The sequence below is a fragment of the Pan troglodytes genome, chromosome 1 (genome assembly GCF_028858775.2).
Source record: "Pan troglodytes isolate AG18354 chromosome 1, NHGRI_mPanTro3-v2.0_pri, whole genome shotgun sequence".
In the NCBI taxonomy this organism is placed as follows: domain Eukaryota; kingdom Metazoa; phylum Chordata; class Mammalia; order Primates; family Hominidae; genus Pan; species Pan troglodytes.
The window spans coordinates 99,235,945-99,258,223 of record NC_072398.2 but is presented as its reverse complement, the minus strand read 5'-3'; the positions used below and the strand labels follow the sequence as shown (position 1 = coordinate 99,258,223).

General features: G+C 42.7%; 1 protein-coding gene across 11 annotated transcripts in view; it reads right to left on the bottom strand.

The window, feature by feature from the left end:
• OTUD7B (OTU deubiquitinase 7B) overlaps positions 1-22,279 on the bottom strand; it is a 73,007-nt gene that overhangs the window by 26,422 nt on the left and 24,306 nt on the right. For 3 of the 11 annotated variants that reach the window (XM_016926178.4, XM_016926184.4, XM_054670282.2), the window contains exons 2-6: positions 13,262-13,412; positions 6,907-7,095; positions 3,147-3,374; positions 1,629-1,730; positions 62-189 (exon numbers count right to left, since the gene is read on the bottom strand). In XM_016926178.4, coding sequence (XP_016781667.1) covers positions 62-189; positions 1,629-1,730; positions 3,147-3,374; positions 6,907-7,095; positions 13,262-13,346 — 732 coding nt within the window. In that variant the 5' untranslated portion in view covers positions 13,347-13,412. Of the gene's footprint in view, positions 1-61; positions 190-1,628; positions 1,731-3,146; positions 3,375-6,906; positions 7,096-13,261; positions 13,413-15,550; positions 16,171-22,279 lie in introns of those variants that run through there. The other 8 variants (XM_016926191.4, XM_063814321.1, XM_054670277.2 and 5 more) reach the window with 7 other exon arrangements.

Below are 22,279 nucleotides of genomic sequence, written 5' to 3'. Positions count from 1 at the left end.
CGGTGACTTTGGCAGCTTGGTAACTTTAGGAAACAAGGCACTCCCACCCACGCTCTCCCACCTCTTTATTCTGCTGTGTCTGCTGCCACCTCCAGCGCCTTTTCAACGCTTCCTTCTCAACTCCCTTCTCCATCAGTGCATACAAAGCTTTCCGCAGCATCAAGTCCCGATCATGGAAACCCCACATTCCTGTGGCAAAAAAGCATAATGGTAAGATACCTCAGCTTGACTCTGCTAATTTTTGTATTTTTAGTAGAGATGGGGTTTCACCATGTTGGCCAGGCTGGTCTCAAACCCCTGGCCTCAAGTGACGCCCCTGCCTTACCCTCCCAAAGTGCTGGGATTATAGGTGTGAGCCATGGCACCAGGCTGCAAATAATATATTAAGTTGTAAGTTGACTTAATTTTTTGTTTATTTGGTTTTTTATGGGTTTTTTTGGTTGGTTTTTTTGAGACAGAGTTTCACTCTGTCCCCCAGGCTGGAGTGCCATGGTGTGTTCTTGGCTTACCGCAACTTCCGCCTCCCATGTTCAAGAGATTCTCCTGCTTCAGCCTCCCGAGTAGCTAGGATTACAGGTGTCCACCACCACATCAGGCTAATTTTTGTATTTTTAGTAGATACAGGGTTTCACGATGTTGGCCAGGCTGGTCTCGAACTCCCAACCTCAGGTGATCCACCCACCTTGGCATCTCAAAGTGCTGGGACTACAGGCGTGAGCCACCACGCCTGACCTTTTTTTTTTTTTTTTTTTTTTTTTTGAGACAGAGTCTTGCTCTGTTGCCCAGGCTGGAGTACAGTGGTGCGATCTCGGCTCACTCACTGCAACCTCTGGCCCCCGGATTCAGCGATTCTCCTGCCTCAGCCTCCCTAGTAGCTGGGATTACAGGCACCTGCCACCATGCCCAGCTAATTTTTGTATTTTTAGTAGAGATGGGGTTTCACCGTGTTGGCCAGGCTGGTCTCAAACTCCTGGCCTCAAGTGATCTGCCCACCTTGGCCTCCCACAGTGTTGGAATTACAGGCGTGAGCCATTGAGCCCAGCCCTTACTTTAAATATTAAGCCTATTTACAGTGGGGCATGGTGGCTCCCACCTGTAATCCCAGCTACTTGGGAGGCTGAGGCAGGAGAATCACTTGAACCCAGGGGTGGAGGTCACAGTGAGCTGAGATCACACCACTGTACTTCAGCCTGGGCAACAGAGTGAGACTCCGTCTCAAAAACTAAATAAATAAATAAAATAAAGTAAGTGTGTGTTACAAAGGACTGCTAAAAACATACCTTTTTCATACAACAAAAGAATAAATATTAAGTAGAACTGTACACATACACACATCTAGCTATACACTGCTGGCTTACTCCTACTCATTACTCCTGGGGTCAGCTTTCAAAGCCAGCCCAAGCTAATATCTGTGCTCTCTTCACTATCTCACTAGCAAAGGTAGGGCTCACTCCCATTTCCTCTTGTGCCAACATAAACACACAGACACACACGTAAGCATGCACAATCTCGCTCTGAACCATCATTTCCGCCTAAGATCAAGGTTATCTGGATCAAGTCCTACACATGAGATTTGACTCAACTGCTTCCTTTCTGCAGGTGAATGGAGGACTGCTTTCAAGACTCACCAAGGGAGGCTGCATGCAGGAGGCAGTTCCCATCTCCAGTAGTTGCCAAAGGAAGCAGCCTCTGAGAGGTGGGATCCACACTCACCCACCAGTTCAAACGCCCTGTAGAAACAAGATAGTGGAGGAAAAGGAGATTATCCATGAAGCCCTTCCACCTTCCTATTTCTAAAACAGACTCCAAAGCAGCCTCCTCTAGGAGGCCTACCCAGAATAAAACCATCACTTGATTACTCTTTATATCTTCTTCACTTATATCTAGTCAGTCAGAATCTTGTGAGCACAATTGGTTAGATCAGAGAGTAGGGTCAATTTTGTCCCAAAGGGACACTGGCAATGACTGAAGATATGTTTGCATGTCACAACTGGTAGCAGGATGCTACTGGTATCTAATGGGTAGAGGCCAGGGATGCTGCTAACCATGATATAATGCACAAGGCAGCTTGCAAAACAAAGAATTATCTAGACCAAAATGTCAATAGTGCCAAGGTTGAGAAACCCTGGGTTAAATGACGAGGCCAAGGACATAAGTTGAAACTGTTGACTGCTTGGACTGGCCCTGATTCCTTCCCTCCACTCAGGAGACCAGTATGTATCACAGCAACAAAGCTCAGCAAAAATCCATCATGAACAAAACAAAAACAACTCAAAGCATGTATTTAAGGTGTCTTATGAGTATCATCTGCATATATGACAGCATGTCATCATGTGTGGGGTGTGACTTTAAAGGAATAAGCAATAAGATAAAGTACATAAAATATCCAAGAAAATAAGTCTTAATTCCATACAGTCATCCCACAATTGCCAACCCATTATTTACATGAGGAAAATATCTTATGAGTGATGCATAAGTTTTCTTGAACTACTGTGGAGCATAGTTTTTGAACTACTGAATGAAAAACTGGCTTATAAACTCCCTAGACCAGATAATTTACCAACTTAAAAAAAAAATTACAAATAGATGTATATGGTTAATATAGAAGGTTACAAAATGAAAAATAAAAGCTTCCTTTCCATGCCCTCATCTAACTCCAGTTCTTATCCCACACAAGCATTTTAATGCCTGATTAGCTTTTCCAAAATTCCCAGCTGCCTCATCCTATGATAAGAATTAATTTTAACAATAATTTAAGATAAACACAATTACAAACGTAAATACATTTGGGGGGATAGGTTCACTACTGTGCATCATCTACAGCATTGGTCATTTCTGTTCACAAGGGTGTTTCAGGGCCAATTATAATTCGTTGTATTTTTTTCATGTATTGATTTCTAGGTATTGATTCCTAGGCCTTTTCACATGTGTATCTGGTTTCTCTTCCATCAACCAGGAAATTTCCAGAGTAAAGTATCTAATCTGTATCCATTCTTTGACAGCACAAGTTTATCCCACTGACTCCTGACTTTGCAATCAGATAACACACTTAAACTGGAAGCTACCGATCAAGTCCAGCCCCTCCACAAGGCTGCCTGTAGGTGGAGAGTAGAGGGAAGAGTGTGGGAGAGGAAGCACTCACTGACCTGCCTGTTCCAAGGCAACCAGCATGGACTGCTCAATGAGGTCTCTCTCTATGAAGCTGCGGAAGTCTTCATTGTATACAGTGAGATCTGGAAGCTGGAAGGCACAGATGGGCATTTCCAGGGGGTGCTCATTGCTCCCCCCACCCCCACCATTGGAGGAGACATGGGACCGGGCCAGGGAAACAATGCTGGAGCTGGCGTGGGAGATGCCCCTAGACAGGCGTTTTTCTGCAATGAGAAATGGAGTCACCTTAGAACATACACAGCCCACTTGGAGAACTCTACACTGATGTGGTGAAAGTTACCTCTCAACAGGGTTTACAGTCAGAGAAAAACTAAGTCTAACTGACTACTGAATTTCAGAACCCTTTTTCTGAAGCCAAATACAATTGGAGAAATAGAGAAAGTATTTTTGTAGGCACTCACATTAGCACCAAATTATTCATTCCTCTTTCTGCCCTTGTTTGGAATTTGCCTGATCTTCCCCTCCCTCTGACTGTCTTCCTCCACTTCCATATTTCCCAGTGTGATAGGGACCCATTCATTTAGCAATTTGGTCATTGTTTGGTGGGAGGAGAGGGAATAAGGGAAGTGAGGTTTCCCTAGACTAGAGTTAGTCAAATAACCTCTCTGGTAATTCTCAGGGTCTTGGGAAATACCTTTTCTAAAGGGTATTTTCATTCTAGAAAGATTATAAAAGAAATCCATTATAGAAAAGAAAATCCTTTGGGAGGCCAAGGCAGGTGGATCACCTGAGGTCAGGTGTTCAAGAGCAGCCTGACCAACATGGTGAAACACTGTCTCTACTAAAAATACAAAAATTAGCCGGGCATGGTGGTGTGCCCCTATAATCCCAGCTACTCGGGAGGCTGAGGTGGGAGAATTGCTTGAACCTGGGAGGCGGAGGCTGCAGTGAGCCGAGATCGTGCCACTGCACTCCTGCCTGACAACAGAGCAAGACCCCGTTTCAAAAAAAAAAAAAAAAAGACAACAACAAATCTTACACATTTGGGAACTTTCTTCCTACATCAATAACATTAATTTATATTGCTTACTACAACTACTCTCAATACCCATATTTATCAGAAATTTATAGGGACAGTCAATTCTTAACAGTCTATAGAGAACAATAATGTAGATAGTACCCCACATCATTTCATTTGTTTTGAATACATGACACTTGTAATTCCCAAGCAGATATTCCACTGTGATTATAATTTGCTCAATGTAGTATTACAGTTCATTTGTATGGCTTCAATTATGTAATGATTTAATGATGATCCAAAGGGGGCAAAATTTCAAAAGCATGTTGGGCTGTTCTTAATACAATATTTGCCAGATATGATACACAAAATAAACTGAGTTGTCTAAAGTTATCTTATAGTGATGTTATTTTTCAAATATTTTTTAGTTTTTTTTTTTTGTTCTTTGAGACAGAGTCTCGCTCTGTCGCTCAGGCTGGAGTGCAGTGCTGCAGTCTCAGCTCACTGCAACCTCTGCCTCCCAGGTTCAAGGGATTCTCCTGCCTCAGCCTTCTGAGTAGCTAGGATTACACGCACACGCCACCACACCCAGCTAATTTTTTTTTTTATTTTAGCAGAGACGGGGTTTCTCCACATTGGCCAGGCTGTTCTCCTCAAACTCCTGGCCTCAGGTGATCTGCCAGCCTTGGCCTCCCAAAGTGCTGGGATTACAGGCGTGAGCCACCACACCCACCTTAAAAATATTTTTTAGGTATTCATAGACTGAGCATGGTGGCTCACACCTGTAATCCCAAAACTTTGGGAAGCCAAGGTAGAAGGATCACTTGAGCCCAGGAATTCGAGACCACCTGGGCAACAGAGTGAGACCTAATTTCTACAAAGAATCAAAAATTTAACTAGGTGAGGTGGTGCGTGCCCATGCTCCCAGCTACTTGGGAGGCTGAGGCAGTAGGATCCCTTGAGCCTAGGAGGTTTAGGCTGTAGTGAGCTGTGTTCCACCAGCCTCACTCCAGCCTTGGGGGACAGAGCAAGACCCTGCCTCAAAAACAGTACCATGTGCCTATGGTAAAAAATCAATATACTATCAAAAGGTATAAAATGATTTCACAAGGAAGTCTTCTTATCGTTCAGAATTCCTGATCCCTTCCCCAGAGGCAAACTTTTGTATCCTTCTAGAAATTTTTATGCATACAGAAGCATACACAGGTTTTGGCCGGGCACGATGGCTCACGCCTGTAATCCCAGCACTTTGGGAGGCCGAGGCGGGTGGATCACAAGGTCAGGAGATCGACACCATCCTGGCTAATATGGTGAAACCCCATCTCCACTAAAAATGCATGTACAGCTTTTAAAATCATCTTTTAAAACACAAATGAGAGTATACTACATACATTGCATTGCGTCTTACCTTTTTGAAAAAAATTATATATTTTTTTATATGGAGTCTCACTCCGTCACCCAGGCTGGAGAGCAGTGGTGCAATCTAGGTTTACTGCAACCTCTGCCTCCTGGGCTTAAGCAAGTCTCCTGCCTCAGCCTCCCAAGTAGCTGGGATTACAGGTGTGCACCACTATGCCCAGCTAATTTTTGTAATTTTAGCAGAGACAGGGTTTCACCATGTAGGCCAGGCTGGTCTCGAACTCCTGACCTCAGGTGATCCACCAGCCTTGGCCTCCCAAAGTGCTGGGATTACAGGTGTGAGCCATCATGCCCAGCCCCCTTCTGAATAGATTTTAGAAATTTTTCCAAAACAGTACACCAAGTTCTGCCTAATTCTTTCTAATGATTACAGAGTATTCCACAACATGGATGATTACAATTTACTTAACCATTCCTTTACTAATGGACATTAAATGTTTTCAGGGCCAGGCGCAGTGGCTCACACCTGTAATCCCAGCACTTTGGGGGGCCAAGTCAGATGGATTGCCTCAAGAAAAAAAAAAAGTTTCAAGATTTAATTATTGTAAAATAATGCTGCTGTGAATATCCTTATATGCTGCATTTATGTATTTCTTTTTTTAATTTTTATTCATTTATTTATTTGTTTTTTTGAGACAGAGTCTCACTGTGTCACCCAGGCTGGAGTGCAGTGGTGTAATCTCAGTTCACTGCAACCCCCGCCTCCCAAGTTCAAGCAATTCTCCTGCCTCAGCCTCCCAAGTAGCTGGGATTATAGGCATGTACCACCACGCCCAGCTAATGTTTGTATTTTTAATAGAGATGGGGTTTTACCATGTTGGCCAGACTGGTCTCGAACTCCTGACCTCAGGTGATCCACCCACCTCGACCTCCCAAAGTGCTGGGATTACAGGTGTGAGCCACTGCACCTGGCCTTATGTATTTATTTAAAGAATACTTATGTGCACATACACATATATGATAAATTGCTAGATATGAAATTGCTAAGTCAGAGTACATACGCATTTTAATTTTGATAGATATTGGCAAATATTAACAAATTACCCCCCAAAGAGGTAATGACTCTTTCAATTCTACCTTTATGTGAACTTTATATCAACAAGGAGATTGTTATCCTCCTTCCTCTATTTCTTTCACAGTATCTGAGGAAGGCTTTTATACAGGATAACACTAAAGATGCAGAGACGCAGTGAGGGACTGCAGCACCTGGGCAGACTGAGGCCACCTCAGTCTGGGTTTGGCTGGGAGAAGGGGAAGAAATGGAATCACCTCCAATGGATCACTAGACTTTATGACTCCATTTAACAATCCCCTCCCTTCCTACTCCATATACGGAAACATTCCAGTCACCCCAGTACCTTGAACAATGTCATCCTGCCGTTGGAGGATGGGTCGGGGAGGGCGAGTAGGCTCTCTGTCAGAAAACCCTTTTTCAGGGGTCCTGGAGCCACCACTCCCCTCACTAAAGGATGGGGGTAGGTTTCCAGCATGGACTTGACGTAGCTGTTCAAAATCACTGAGGGCGGCATTCACATCCCAATTCTTTCCTGTCAGGAGACAAAGCAAAAAGCAAACTGTGCACCCATAGTATAGAGACACAAAGATCACACTAACTATCCTATCAAAACCAGTATGCAAATACGCATGCACATAATCATTCTTCTTTTCCTTACCCTGCTTTAATTTTCTTTATAACACTTCAATCTAACTTATCAAATGTCTTTACTTACTTATTTGTTGTCTATTTCCTAAGTAAGTGCCATGAAAATAGAAACTTTGTCCCTCTGAACTAAAAGAGCCCTTAAAGATCTAGTAACCGAAAATTAAAACCTCCTTTTACAGATAAAGTCTAGAGAAGTAAATTATTTGCCCAAAGTCACAGCTAGTTCACACCAGACCCAGCAGGACTCAGGCCCAGGTCTCCTAATTCTGAGATCCAAAGAGGTTCTTAGCCTACATGTACTCTAGTGTGTCCTAAACCACTAAACCTGCATATAAGATCATGGGCTTGTGCATTTTCTAGTGAAAGAGTTCATAGCTGTCATCAGCTTTTCAAAGGAAACAGTGTTTCCCCCAAATTTAAGAATCACCATTCTACTAAAGAAATGACCTTAAATGATAAGATTTGTCATAATGGATTTTTCTGATGCTTTCTCCAGCTAAATTATTCAACAAATATGCATTGTATAATTGCTCACATTTCTTTCTGTTGTATTCCATCTACTACCACCTTAATTCAATTCCTATCACCTACTGTCCTACCTCCAATCCATTCCAAAGAATCCCATGAGATTAATCTTTCTAAAGCACAGTTGTGATAATTTTAGTTCCATAATCGAGATTTTTAATGGCTTACCACTGCCTACAGAATAAAACTCAGGCTCTTTGGCTTGATACTCAAGGCTTTGTATGTACTGGCCTACTTTTCTGGCCTCTTCTCTGTGCTTCAATTTCCTTATCCGTGAAAATGCAGATGATAGTAACAGTTCCTACCTCATAGAGTTGTTATGAAGATTAAATGAGTTGAAAGCACTTAGAATAGTGGTTGGTTTTATTCACAATTTTACGTCTAAATCATTACTGATGATTTTACTTCTAAATCATTACATTAGCCAATTGTTCTGACTCCCTTTGCTCACTCTGTTCCAGTCATCACTGACCTTGCTGTTCCTAGAACATGCTAAGTCCACTCTCACTCTAGGGCCTTTCCACTGACTATTCCCTCTACCTAGAAGGCTCTTTCCCCAATATATCCACACAGACAACTCCTCATTAGCTTTAGGTATTTGCTTAAATATCACATTGTTAGTAAGGCCTACCCTGACTTAAAAATCACAACCCACTTCATCATTCCCTTTACTCTTCTCCATAGCACTTAACAGTTTATAATATACTTTATAATTTACTTAGTTATCACATTTGTTGTTTATTGACCCTCTCTCCTGCTAGAACATGAAGGCAGGTATTTTTGTTTGTTTTGTTTTGTTGGAGCATCTAGAACAGTACCTGGCACACAGTAGTCACTCAATAAATATTTGTTGAATTAATGGATAACTCTTCTCCTGAATCAATGCATGAACGAGTGACATCTGCCTTGAGCATCGGATCTATACTTCCAACTGTCTGCAAATCTCCTTAAAATCAGGTCTTCCTAACAATCCACATGGCCAAATTGAGTATCCATCATTTTCCTTCCCAAAACTTGCTGCTTCTCCTCTTCCTCTGTTCCCTAAATCAGTAATGGCATCACAATCCCTCCAGGCCCTGAAACTTCAGTCATTTTTAGCTCCTCAAGTTTCCTCAGATTGCACTCTTCCTCTTCCCTCACCACCAAGTCAATTTGTACCCCTAAAACATCTCTCAAATCCATTTCTTATTATCCATTTTTATTGCCACTGCCCCATTTGAGGTCCTCATAATCTTTACTTAGTCTTTGGTCTTTTAGGAAGGAATTCTCTATCTGGTCTCTCTGCTCCTAATCTCTTTCCTTTCTAATTTGTTCTTTATAATATGATAGTTTACTTTTGATTTCTTTCTCTCATTTTCAATTATCAGTATTGAACAGTCCCATTAGCCAGGTGTGGTGGTGTGTGCTCGTGGTCCTAGCTACTCAGGAGGCTGAGATGGGAGGCTCACTTGAGCTCAGGAGGCCGAGGTTGCAGTGAGCTGAGATCACACAACTGCACTCCTGCCTGGGTGACAGAGTGAGACCCCATCTCATACAAAACAAAACACAAATCAAACAGTCCTATTGAAATACAATCAGTTAACTGTTGTTGTTGTTGTTGTTGTTTTTGAGATGGAGTCTTGCTGTGTCGCCCAGGCTGGGGTGCAGTGGCACGATCTCGGCTCACTGGAACGTTCTCCTCCTGGGTTCAAGCAATTCTCCTGCCTCAGCCTCTCGAGTAACTGGGATAACAGGCGCGTGCCACCATTCCTGGCTAATTTTTGTATTTTTAGTAGAGATGGGGCTTCACCCTGTTGGCCAGGCTAGTCTCGAACTCCTGACCTCAGGTGATCCACCTGCCTCGGCCTCCCAAAGTGCTGGGGTTACAGGTGTGAGCCACCACACCTGGCCTCAGTTAACTTTTAAAAGAAAAAACAAGCAACAGAGAGAAAATGAGGATGAGGTCCTTTTATGCCCCTTCTAATTTTTTTTTTTTTTTGAGATGGAGTCTCTGTTGCCCAGGCTGGAGTGCAGTGGCATGATCTCAGCTCACTGCAATCTCCACCTCCTGGGTTCAAGCAATTCTCTGCCTCAGCCTCCCGAGTAGCTAGGATTACAGGCGTGCATCACCACGCCCGGCCAAGTTTTGTATTTTTTTAGTACAGACAGGGTTTCACCATCTTGGCCAGGCTGGTCTTGAACTCAACGGAATCTCATTCTGTCACCCAAGCTGAAGTGCAGTGGTGCAATCTCGGCTCACTGCAACCTCTGCCCTCCTGGGTTCAGGCGATTCTCACGCTTCAACCTCCTGAATAGCTGGGATTACAGGCGTGTGCCACCACGCCCACCTAAGTTTTTTGTATTTTTCCTTCTAAATTATCTTAATTCCACCTCCTTCTATCTATTGCTACCACCATAGTCTACAACATCATCATCTGTCACCTGAACTAAGGCAATATTCCTAACTGTTTTAATCATTTCTTCTCTGGCCAGAGTGTTCTCTACAAGTACATTGTTAAAAACTCAAATCCAATCATGTCACTCCCCTGATTAAAATCCTTCACCAGTTTCCTAGTGAACTTAGAATAAAATTTAAACTCCTCATCATGGCCTACAAAGGCCCTACACTCTTTTTTTCTTTTATTTTTCTTTTTTTTTTTTCTTAGTAACCTTTTTTTTTTTTTTTTGAGACAGAGTCTCACTCTGTCACCCTGGCTGGAGCGCAGTGGCAGAATCTCGACTCACTGCAGTCTCTGCCTCCCGGGTTTAAGAGATTCTCCTGCCTCAGCCTCCCGAGCAGCTGGAACTACAGGCACCCGCCACCACACCCAGCTAATTTTTGTATTTTTAGTAGAAACGGGGTTTCACCATGTTGGCCAGGCTGGTCTCAAACTCCTGAACTCAGGTGATCTGCCTGCCTCAGCCTCTCAAAGTGTTAGGATTACAGGCATAAGCCACTGCACCCAGCCTCTTTCTTTTTCTTTTTTTTTTTTTTTAAGAGACGAGGTCTTGCTATGTTGCCCAGGCTGGTCTCAAACTCCTGGGCTTAATTAAGCGACCGTCCCACCTCAGCCTCCCAGGTAGCTGGGATTACAGTGAATGCCACCACACCTGGCTAGAGCCCCTATTTTCTGCTTCCTGCCTATCTCACCAGCTTCCTACCACTTATGCACCATTCTTACTACCTCATTATTAATAGTTTCTCCAATGTGCCAAACTCTCTTGCACCTTAGGACCCTTGCATAAACTGTTTATTCTGCATAAACACTCTCTTCTACATCCCTTTGTCTTGCTGCTCCTACTTGTCCTTCAGGGCTCAGCTTAAAAATCACTCCTCGGAAAAGGCCTTCCTGCACTCTAGATCTAAGTTAGGGTTCTTTCTTCACTCTCACAGCACCCTCAACGTTTCTTTCACAGCATGAGTGTATGTGTGTGTGCACACATGTGAGCATGCTAGCAATAATTTGTAACATAATTGCTTACAGCCATACTCTGAAACCAGATTGCCTAGATTCAAATCCTACTTCACTGAGCCTCAGGTTTTAAAATTATTAACTCCAGGATAATAAAACTTTATTGTATGGTGGTTGTGAGAATAAAATAACATATCTCAAGGACGCTGCACATATTGGACACTCATAAGTGTTCAACACATGTTATAAGAGGAATGCAGAAAGGTTAAGGATTTTATGAAAGAGGAAACATTTGAGCTGAATCTTGAAGGATGAGGAGAATAGAGGAAAGAAATGCTGCAGACTGAGGAAGTAACCTAACATGATCACCAAGAGGTGACAAGTCAGGCCTGGCTGCATAGGAAGTATAGGGAAAAGTAGTAGGAGAAGAAACTAAAAATGCAAATTAGGGTGGGCAGGGTGGCTCATGCCTGTAATCCCAGCACTTTGGGAGGCTGAGGTGGGTAGATCACGAGTCAGGAGTTTGAAACCAGCCTGGCCAGCATTGTGAAACCCCATCTCTACTAAAAATACACAAATTAGCCGGGCATGGTGGCGCGCGTCTGTAGTCCCAGCTACTGGGGAGGCTGAGGCAGGAGAAACGCTTGAATCTGGGAGGCGGAGGTTGTGGTGAGCCGACATCGCGCCACTGCACTCCAGCCTGGGCGACAGAGTGAGACTCTGTCTCAAAAAGAAAAAAAAAAGAAAATGCAAATTAAGGACAAAGTTGTACTAAATTACTAAACTGGAATTTAAACCCTGATCTTCTGTTTCCAAACTCATGCTCTCCTCACGGGTAGCCAAGCAAATGTCTAATTGTCACACCTTGCTAAGGGCTGGCAATTTAAAATATTACCTATGTATGCTAAGAACTTGCCCCTTCCCCATAGGCCTGCCTGTTTGTGTCATTACATATTTTCATCTATAATTTGTGACTCTAAACAGAATCCTAGGGACATGATTCTAACCCTTCAGGACCTTAAAATCTAGAACATTCAGCCAGGCATGGTAGCTCATGCCTGAAATCCCAGCACTTTGGGAGAGGCCGAGGCAGGCGGATCACCTGAGGTCGGGAGTTCGAGACCAGCCTGACCAAAATGGAGAAACCCCATCTCTACTAAAAATACAAAATTAGCTGAGTGTGGTGGCACATGCCTGTAATCCCAGCTACTCCGGAGGCTGAGGCAGGAGAATTGCATGAACCCAGGAGGAGGAGGTTGCAGTGACCCGAGATCGCACCATTGCACTCTAGCCTGGGCAACAACAGCAAAACTCCGTCTCAAAAAAAAAAAAAAAAAAAATCTAGAACATTCAAACTTATGTGTATAAAGATATAAGTAAACAAAAGCAGCAAAATGAAAACATTAAATTGATTCACTCAACATAGAATTACCCATAATGTATGTTATGTAAGGAAAGAACAAAACCATGGATGATCCCATTATGAAAACCCTAAAGTCACTTCTATATAAAGAGGAAGTCTTACAGATCTAAAATTATGCTTTTAGGCCGGGCACAGTGGCTCATGCCTGTAATCCCAGCACTTTGGGAGGCCGAGGCAGGCAGATTACCTGAGGTAAGGAGTTCAAGACCAGCCTGGCCAACAGGTAAAACTTCATCTCTACTAAAAAATACAAAAATTAGCCAGGTGTGGTGGCAGGCACCTGTAATCCCAGCTACTCAGGAGTCTGAGGCAGGAGAATTGACTAGACCTGGGAGGCAGAGATTGCAGTGAGCCAAGATCATGCCACTGCTCTCCAGCCTGGGCAACAGAGCGAGACTCTGTCTCAAAAATAAATAAATAAATGAAAATAAAACAAAATTATGTTTGTAATGGACTAATATAAAACTTCACTTGCATTGCCTGAGCATAAACTGACAATGGAGAAAACTACCCCAGTAAGTTCAAGGTGAAAAAGGGATTTTAAAATTTCTAATTATGACGGGTTATACACAAAGTATATCATTAGAATTAACTATAGGGCCTAACATACACAAAGTATCTTCCTGATCACCTTAAATGGTCCAAATCATCCTAATGATAAATACCACATTTTACTTTCTCTTTTCTCATTCTCCCCTACAACTCCTCACCTTCTAGGAGATCTCGCGCTAGCCCTGGCTCTGCTCCTGTGGAACGGACAAAATCTGACAGAACAGCATCCATGTCCAGGGTCATGTGATCATCAAGTACTTTCAGCCAGCTGGATGTAGGTAGAACATAGATCAAAATTCAGGCCTCCACCTGAGGAATAAATAAATACATAAGGCTCAAATTACACTGGAACAGGATAATCACAGTCCCATGTCAGCAGCTTCCTAACCAAATGGGGAAACTATCCTAGCTCATTCATTTCAGTTGAATTTTAAAATACAGCACTTTAAAATTATGAAGAGTAACATTTTATTTCCTAACTCTTCATTAACATCTCAACATCTACATTAACCAGTAACCTGTAATACCACTCTGAAAAATGCTTTTCCTGTACTTTCCCTGAGTACTGCTTTTCTACCATGAGTTTGCTTACCCAAACTAAAGAAGGAAGCAACAGGCTACCACCCTAAAGAACTCCCCACCTGCAATAGTCTCTAACATGGCACCTTTGTGTATTTCCTTCCTGGCACTTGAATACTCTCAAATTATTTTAATTAGTTGCTGTCTAGCCATCTCCTCTAATATATGTTTCTTGAAAGCAGGAAACTTGTATGTCTCCTTCACTAATGTATCCCCTGCATGTATCACTTGGCACAGTGCTAGGCACACTGGCCCTCAATAAATATTTGTTGAGTGAATGAACAATTACTATACACTGGATAATTTCAGAGTTGACTAGTGTTTTGATACTAGCAGAGGAGTAAACTGATAGCTAAAATTACTCAAAACACAGTATTAGGCCAGGTGCGGTGGCTCACGCCTTTAATCTCAGCACTTTGGGAGGCCGAGGCAGGTGTATCACCTGAGGTCAGGAGTTTGAGACCAGCCTGGCCAACATGGCAAAACCCTGTTTCTACTAAAAATACAAAAATTAGCCAGGCATGATGGCGGGCACCTGTAATCCTAGCTACTCGGGAGGCTGAGGCAGGAGAATCCCTTGAACCCACGTGGGGCAGAGGTTGCAGTGAGCCGAGATCACGCCACTTCACTCCAGCCTGGTCAAAAGAGTGACTGTCTCAAAAAACTAACTTAAATTAAATTAAAGAATAAGTTATTCCACAAAGCAGAGTGGGGACCCAAAAGGTTCATAACAAGATTCAATCTCTGTCCATTAACCTCTTGAACCCAGGAAACACATCTACTCCAAACACGTCTTTCTCCACACAGGACAGATGACTGTCAAATAAGTTCAACTGAAAAAGATCTCTTCTTTCAGACTTTGGCAGAAACTATGTCCCTAACCTGACAGCCTGGCACCAATCCAACATTCCTCTGAGGTTAAAAGTCAGAGGGAAGCAATAACAGAGTGAAGAACAATCTCTGATCAAATTCTGCCAAGTTTACAGCTTTCTATAGAAGACTCATTCATTAAGTTGCCAGGTACACTTGCCCTACCATACCCACCAATCCCCTGCCTTTTGGGAAAGGTCAAGGCATAATTGTTGAAGGCAAAAAGTGACAAGGCAAATAAACAAAAAAGATTTGTGGGTTATAAAACCAGCAGGTCACTAACTTGCTAACACTGGATTTTTTTTTTTTTTTTTGGGACAGAGAAAGATGGCAAAATAGAAATTTTTCTCTCTTGTCCTGTTCTAATAGTACAAGAGATCCATGAGTGCAGGGACACGATTTCTTCATTTTTGTAACTCCAACATCTAGTGTAGCATCTATAATATGGTAGGTAGTCAAATGCCTGATGAATAAATGATTCAATGACTAAGCCAATTTCCATATCAGCTACCAACAAACCAACCAATTTGAAGCTTAGCAGATCAGAAATTCTAGGGCACTTCTTATCACCATTCTATTTCTAAGTTTTAAAAACTCTCCTTTCTAAAGGGACATCAACCATGCTGTTACAACTCTTACCTCCCTCACACTACATGAGTTTACCTACATACACCTATATGTATTAACTAGGTGACTTTGGTCAAATTACTTACAGGGTTTCAGTTGTCCCTTCTATAATCTAGACTTGGATTAGATGACTCATAAGATACTTTCAAGGTTTAAAAAATAAACTTCTTCAGTTCACTATAGCCTCATGATCTATGATCTTTGACTATCTATCATTCTAGATATTGTCAATGTTAAATTTACCTGAGTTTCAACATCATAATTATCAGAAAGAATTACTAATACATAAAGAACTTTTGGTCTAAGATACCTCAAATTCAAAATGTCAAATTCAAATGTCAAATTCAAATTCAAAATGTCAAGTCCCTTACCTTCAGGAATTAGGAATTAAATTCCTTCAGAATTAATAGATGAATGAATCCTCCCCCTACCCCCCAGTACAGGCAAGAATTTCTTCTCCAAACCCATTTTAGCCACAGCCTTAGGTCAGAGGAAGTGGTAGCAGCTCAAATAACTTATATACATGAATAATCCAAAACCAAGTGTATAGCTGCAAAATAAATTTCAATCTTCTCTCTTTAAAAAAAAGCAACGCAACTGTAAAGCCATTTTAATAACTTTCTGAAAGAATGTGAGAAATATACAATAAGTACACAAAATACTAATCACAAACAGGTGCTCAGCAAAAAGGAAAAGAGTTGACTAAGCCATGGGCATACAGGCAATTTCACAGCCAGACAGTCTTCTGGGTGAGAGAAGTGAATGAAAACTAGTGTTATGGCATCATAGATCTCACATGTCAACACAGCACACAGGCTATTCTTCTCAAAAAACATTTTAACAAAGTAATTTAGAGGTTCAACATTATCTAGAATGCCTTGCTCTTTAGCAAAAATTTGAAGCACTAAGCCAAACTTCCTAACAGCACATTCTTACATTTGATGTCTCCAGGTGCATGCTGTGGACCCTGACCTAACCCCACCCAACAGGTGAGAACAACAGCTTTTGTTACATCACCACTAATACCTTGCTTAAGCTTTTCAAATTCCAAATGGAGATATCAAACCAATGATTAAAACAGTGTTTGGGCCAGGCACAGTGGCTCACGCCTGTAATTCCAGCACTTTGGGAGGCCGAGGAGGGTGGATCACCTGAGGTCAGGAGTTTGAGACCAGCCTGGCCAACATGGTGAAACCCTGTCTCTACTAAAAATACAAAAATTTGCTGGGTGTGGCGGCTAGTCCCAGCTACTAGGGAGGCTGAGGCAGAAGGATCACTTGAACCAGGAAGGCGGAGGTTGCAGTGAGCTGAGATGGCACCACTGCACTCCAGCCTGGGCGACAGAGCAAGACTCTGTCTCGAAAAAAACAAAAAGTTTAGGCTGGGCACAGTGGCTCATGCCTGTAATCCCAGCACTTTGAGAGGCTGAGGCAGGAGGATCACTTGAGCCCAGGAGTTTGAGACCAGCCTGGACAACACAGTGGGACCCTGTCTCTAAAAACCTTTTTTAAACTAATTAAGCATGGTCGTGTGTGCCTGTAGTCCCAGCCACTTGAGTGGCTGAGGTGGGAGGATTGCTTGAGCCTGGGAGGTCAAGGCTATATAGTGTGCGACAATTGTGCCCCTACTCTTCAGGCTGGGCGACAGTGAGACCCTGTTTCAAAAAAAAAAAAAAAAAAAAGCAAACCAAACACACAGTTTGTGGCTGTGTCTCAGGGAGGAGGAGGAGGAGGAAGAGGAGGAGGAAGGGGAGGAGGAAGGGGAGGGGGAGGGGGAGAAGAAGAAAAGCAGTGGCTTTCAACCTTTCAAATAAAACAGAGGAGGTTTTCAACTATTTGTTAACTGAATGGTGTAAAGACAGCTCTCACCTGGCATCATCTTCCAACTGAAAGGGACTTTAGCAATTACTTAATCCAAATACCTGCCCCCATGCAAGAATCCTTCTATTACATCTCTGACAAATCACATAGTCTCCACTTGGATACAAGGTCTGACAGGGACCTCATTACTTTGCTATAATGTCTACTTTATTACTGGACAGCTTTAACTGTTAGAAAATGCTTTTCTAAACTAAAACAAACGCTATCACCAGCCTCACACCCCAACTATAACTTTCACATACCGGTTTTGATTCTGTTCTCCAGGACAATAAAATCTACTTCCCAAGGATGACGGAATTTTCATGCAAAATTATTAGACAAAGCATTTCTTTACATAAACATTTGTTGTAGATCAACATCATGATGTTGTTATGAGCCAAACAGTGGCCTTATTTTACAAAATCCTGTCTTATATCAGTACTTGCTTCTACCTATATTCATTCATAAATATTTGTGCTGACCTCATTGTATAAACTTAACAGGCTGAATAAATTATGTTGTTCAAAATTCGCTTCTGCCATCTTTGCCTCTCACCCCTTCTTCCACTTCCAGACCATCTTGAAGTAATGACGCAGTCAAGAATAAAAACTAACAAGTTAATATTAGTTAAGCACTTCTAAAAACACTCTTACTCGGCTAGGCACAGTGGCTCACGACTGTAATCCCAGCACTTTGGGAGGCCGAGGCAGGTGGATCACAAGGTCAGGAGATCGAGACCATCCTGGCTAACACGGTGAAACCCTGTCTCTACTACAAATACAAAAAATTAGCCGGGCATGGTGGTGGATGCCTGTAGTCCCAGCTACCCGAGAGGCTGAGGCAGGAGAATGACGTGAACCCGGGAGGCGGAGCTTGCAGTGAGCCGAGATCGCGCCACTGCACTCCAGCCTGGGCGACAGAGCGAGACTCCATCTCTAAATAAATAAATAAATATAAAAAAAAAATTCTTACTCATTAATGACAAAACTCTTGCAGCAGGTCTCATTATTCCCAATTTATAAACAGAGAAAAAAAAAAGACTTCAAAAGTCAGGTAGGTGGCCAAAAGTCTGAACCTAGATAGTCTGAACCCATGCTCTTTCACTGTACCATACTAGGGGATGCATTACTGATTCCTGGAACTCCCCTGATTCTTGACCATTTAATTTGTTCACCATAGGAAAAGGTTGTGCCTATCTCTCGTATTTATCAAGTAAAGTTATCACCTGCCTTATATAACTTTATTTATTTATTTAGAGACAAGGTCTAGCTCTGTCACCCAGGCTGGAGTGCAGGGGTTTGATCTTGGCTCACTGCAACCTCCACCCCCCAGGCTCAGGCAATCCTCCCACCTCAGCCTCCTGAGTAGCTGGGACCAAAGGCACTTAAATAACTTTAAATCCTACCATCTTCCTGAGCAATTTCAGTATCCACCTGCACAACTCGCCTAACATTTCTGCCTTAGAATTTCATTACCTCTTCTAATACTAAGACCACCTCCACAACAACAACTCAAACCTGGACCCTGCCATTTCCTGAAACCATTCCACCTCTAAATCTTAAACTCAAACATTTTACTCTGGCCACAACCTCATCTCCTTCCAGCTTCTCCTCTCTACTTTTTTTTTTTTTTTTTAAGACGGAGTCTCGCTCTGTCTCCCAGGCTGGAGTGCAGTGGCCTGATCTCGGCTCACTGCAAGCTCCGCCCCCCGGGTTCACGCCATTCTCCTGCCTCAGCCTCCCGAGTAGCTGGGAAGCTGGGACTACAGGCGCCTGCCACCACACCCAGCTAATTTTTTTGTATTTTTAGTAGAGACAGAGTTTCACCGTGTTAGCCAGGATGGTCTCGATCTCCTGACCTCGTGATCCACCCGCCTTGGCCTCCCAAAGTGCTGGGATTACAGGCGTGAGCCACTGCGCCCGGCCTCCTCTCTACTTTTAAACCTGCCTGCTCACTAAGACATCCAGTCTCTTAACCACCTTATTCATTAATTCAACAAAAGTATTTGGAGTGCCTTTGTGTGAGGCACTATGCTCATGAGTAAAAACACAACAGTGAACTAGACACAATCCCTATCCTCAAAAGCTTCCAGCATGGAGGAAAAAACCACAAAATCCTACCATCTTCCTGAGCAATTTCAACAACCACCTGCACAATTCATCTAACATTTCTGCCTTTCATAATCTTTTCAAATATTTTCACAAACAATTATAATAAAGCAATGTTAGAGAAGGGAGTGTTATCTCCTATAGGGAGTCAGGAAAAGCTTCCCCAAGGAAATTATGTTTCATCTACGAATTAAGATTAATTAAGATTAAGCAGCAATTGGAGAGACAAATTGGGAAAGGAAGAACGCTCCAAGCAGAGGAAACATGCGCTAAACTTCCGTGGCAGGAAGGAACATAAAGATGAGAATGTTGCTACAGGAGGATGAAGAGAGGGCCTAGTGACCCTGTCAAAGATTTGAGATCTTAAATATAATGGGAAGCCACTGAAAGGTTGCACGCAGAGGTAGAACATAATCAGATGTGAATTGTTAAAAGATCACCCTGGTTACAATGTGAAGAGTTTGGAAGAAGCACAGTGGATTTAGGGAGAGAACTGATTAGAAAATTCTTGCAAAATAGAGCTAAATCAGGATAAAAGCAGTGAAGGTTGAGAAAAATGGATAGATTCCACTTTATCTCTTCTTACCTAACAAAGTAAAACCAATAATTGATCACCTAATTTACTTTCCTGTGAAAATTTAGTTCCCTTATCCATTTCATCTGTCCAACTTGGATGGATCCCACATTCTAACTTCCCTGCTAACCTTGCAGAGCAATATGACTACTAACATGTTATTCAGCCACCTTGCTTTTATTGAAACACTGCTATCTTTGCTTAACTTTAGTACCTCAATCAATCTTCTGAGCTACTATCCCATATCTTCACCATGCTCCTTGAGCCTCCCACCCAAGCCACATCACCTCCCCCTTACTCCTGTCAAATGACCTTGCCTCCTACTTCACAGAAAAAAAAAATTACAAAGCAAAGCAAGAGGGGTTCCTTTAGGTTTCCTCCCCTGCTCCTATTTGTTGGCAGTTAGTCTCCTCTTCCCTGCAAATCTCCTTGTCCTCAACCTACAAAAATAGGCTTCTGCAGAAAGAGAATGGCACTGGCTTATATATAAGATGATCACAATCATCCTTACTTCTGCTCTCTTTGTAGCATTTGATACTTACTGACCACTCTTCCTGCTTCTCCGGCCCTGTGTCTTGGTCGTCTTTGTGGACTCCCATTTCTGTGCCTGAACCAAACTTAGTGCACCCACCATTCCAGCCTTAGGCCTTCCATCTTCTCATTGAAACTTCATTCACAGCCCTAAGCACCCAAATGTTCATGACTCCAAATGTATCTGCACCCCCAAATTCTTTCCACCTCACCTGGGAATCATACAGGCACTTAAAATTCAGTATATAAAAACATGAACTTATTCTCTCATCTCTGTCTCCCATCCTTTCAAACTATTCCTCTTCCAGTACTGCCTATTGTAGCAAATAGTCCCCAATCATCCAAGTCACAAGCCAGGGAGCCGCCCTGGACTTCTCTCTTGCCTTATCCACACAAATAATCTTTCACTAAGTTTTACTAATTTTACCTTAAATATCTCTCAAATCCCTGCAAAACCTTCCACAGGCTACAGCTCTTTTATTCTATCTCAGGTTTTCATAACCTGCACCCCAGGAAATAGCTCCCTAACTCCTCCCCCTACCTCTCTCCATCAATTGATTGGCCTCCACAGGCAACCACTATGAGCAATTTAAAATGCCAGTATTATAGTATTACATCCCACTGTTCTAAATTCTTCAATGGATTTTCAATGGCTAAAGCCTAAGACTCAAATTCCTATACAGAGGCCAGGCACAGTGGCTCATACCTGTAATCCCAGCACTTTGGGAGGCTGAGGCGGGCAGATCACTTAAGGTCAAAAGTTCAAGACCAGCCTAGCCAACATGGTGAAACCCCATCTCTGCTGAAAATACAAAAATTAGCCAGGCGTGGTGGCGTGTGCCTTTTATCCCAGCTACTCGGGAGGCTGAGGCAGGAGAATCACTTGAACCTGGAAGGTGGAGGTTGCAGTGAGCCAGGATCATGCGACTGCACTCCAGCTTGGGCGACAGAGCGAGACCCCATCTCAAAATAAACAAACAAACAAAAAAATTCCTATACAGGGTCGGGCATGCTGGCTCACGCCTGGTGGCTTGCACCTATAATCTTAGCACTTTGGGAGACCACGGAGGAAGGATCACTTGAGTCCTGGAGTTTAAGACCAGCCTAAGCAATGTAGCAAGAACCCATCTCTACAAAAAAATTAATTAATTAATTTAATTAGTCGGGTGTGGAGGTGCACGCCTGTAGTCCCAGCTACTCAGGAGGCTGAGGTGGGAGGATCACTTGAGCACAGAGGGTTGATGCTGCAGTCAGCCATGATGGCACCACTGCACTCAGCCTGAGGGACACAGTGAGACCCTGTATTAAAAAAAAAAAAAAAATCTATACAGGACAAACAAGGCCCCTCATGATCTGGCTCTACCTAATTCTCCAGCCTTTTCTACCTCCCATCATTCCCTTCCTTGTACTGGGAGTTCCCGAAGTGTACTATGTGCTTCAAATCTCAGTCCCTTTGCACATATTGTTCCCTCTAACTGGAGTAACTCCTAGGTGTAGCAGGTGAATTCTCACCTCTTCTTTAAAACTAACTTAAGTACTACCTCATTTGCAAAAGTTCTCTGACTTCCTAAATTGCCCACTTCTTTCTTCGTGCCCCCACTGCACCCTGTACGCTACTTCTACCATAATGTTTATCAACCTGCATGGTAGTTGTGTTTATTTACATGTTTGTCTCCCCACTAAACCAGGAACAATTTGAGGGCAGGAATCTTGGCTTGTTCATCCAATATTCCCCAGCATCCAAGCACAGCAGGCACTCAATTTTTGTTCAGATGAACTGAAGTATATTTGTATGGTACCCCATCACACACACACACACACACACACACACACACACACACACACGGTACTGTTAATAGTCTATCAGTGTTGTACACAGACAAGTCTAAAACAGTAACTCATCTCAAAGACATATGTTTAAGATTGTTATACGACTTTATTTGCAACAAATTTCTCTTCCTAAACATTGTTTAGCTCAGAGTAATATTAAAATCGGTCTGCATATTCCAACTGTCCAACTTACTTAAT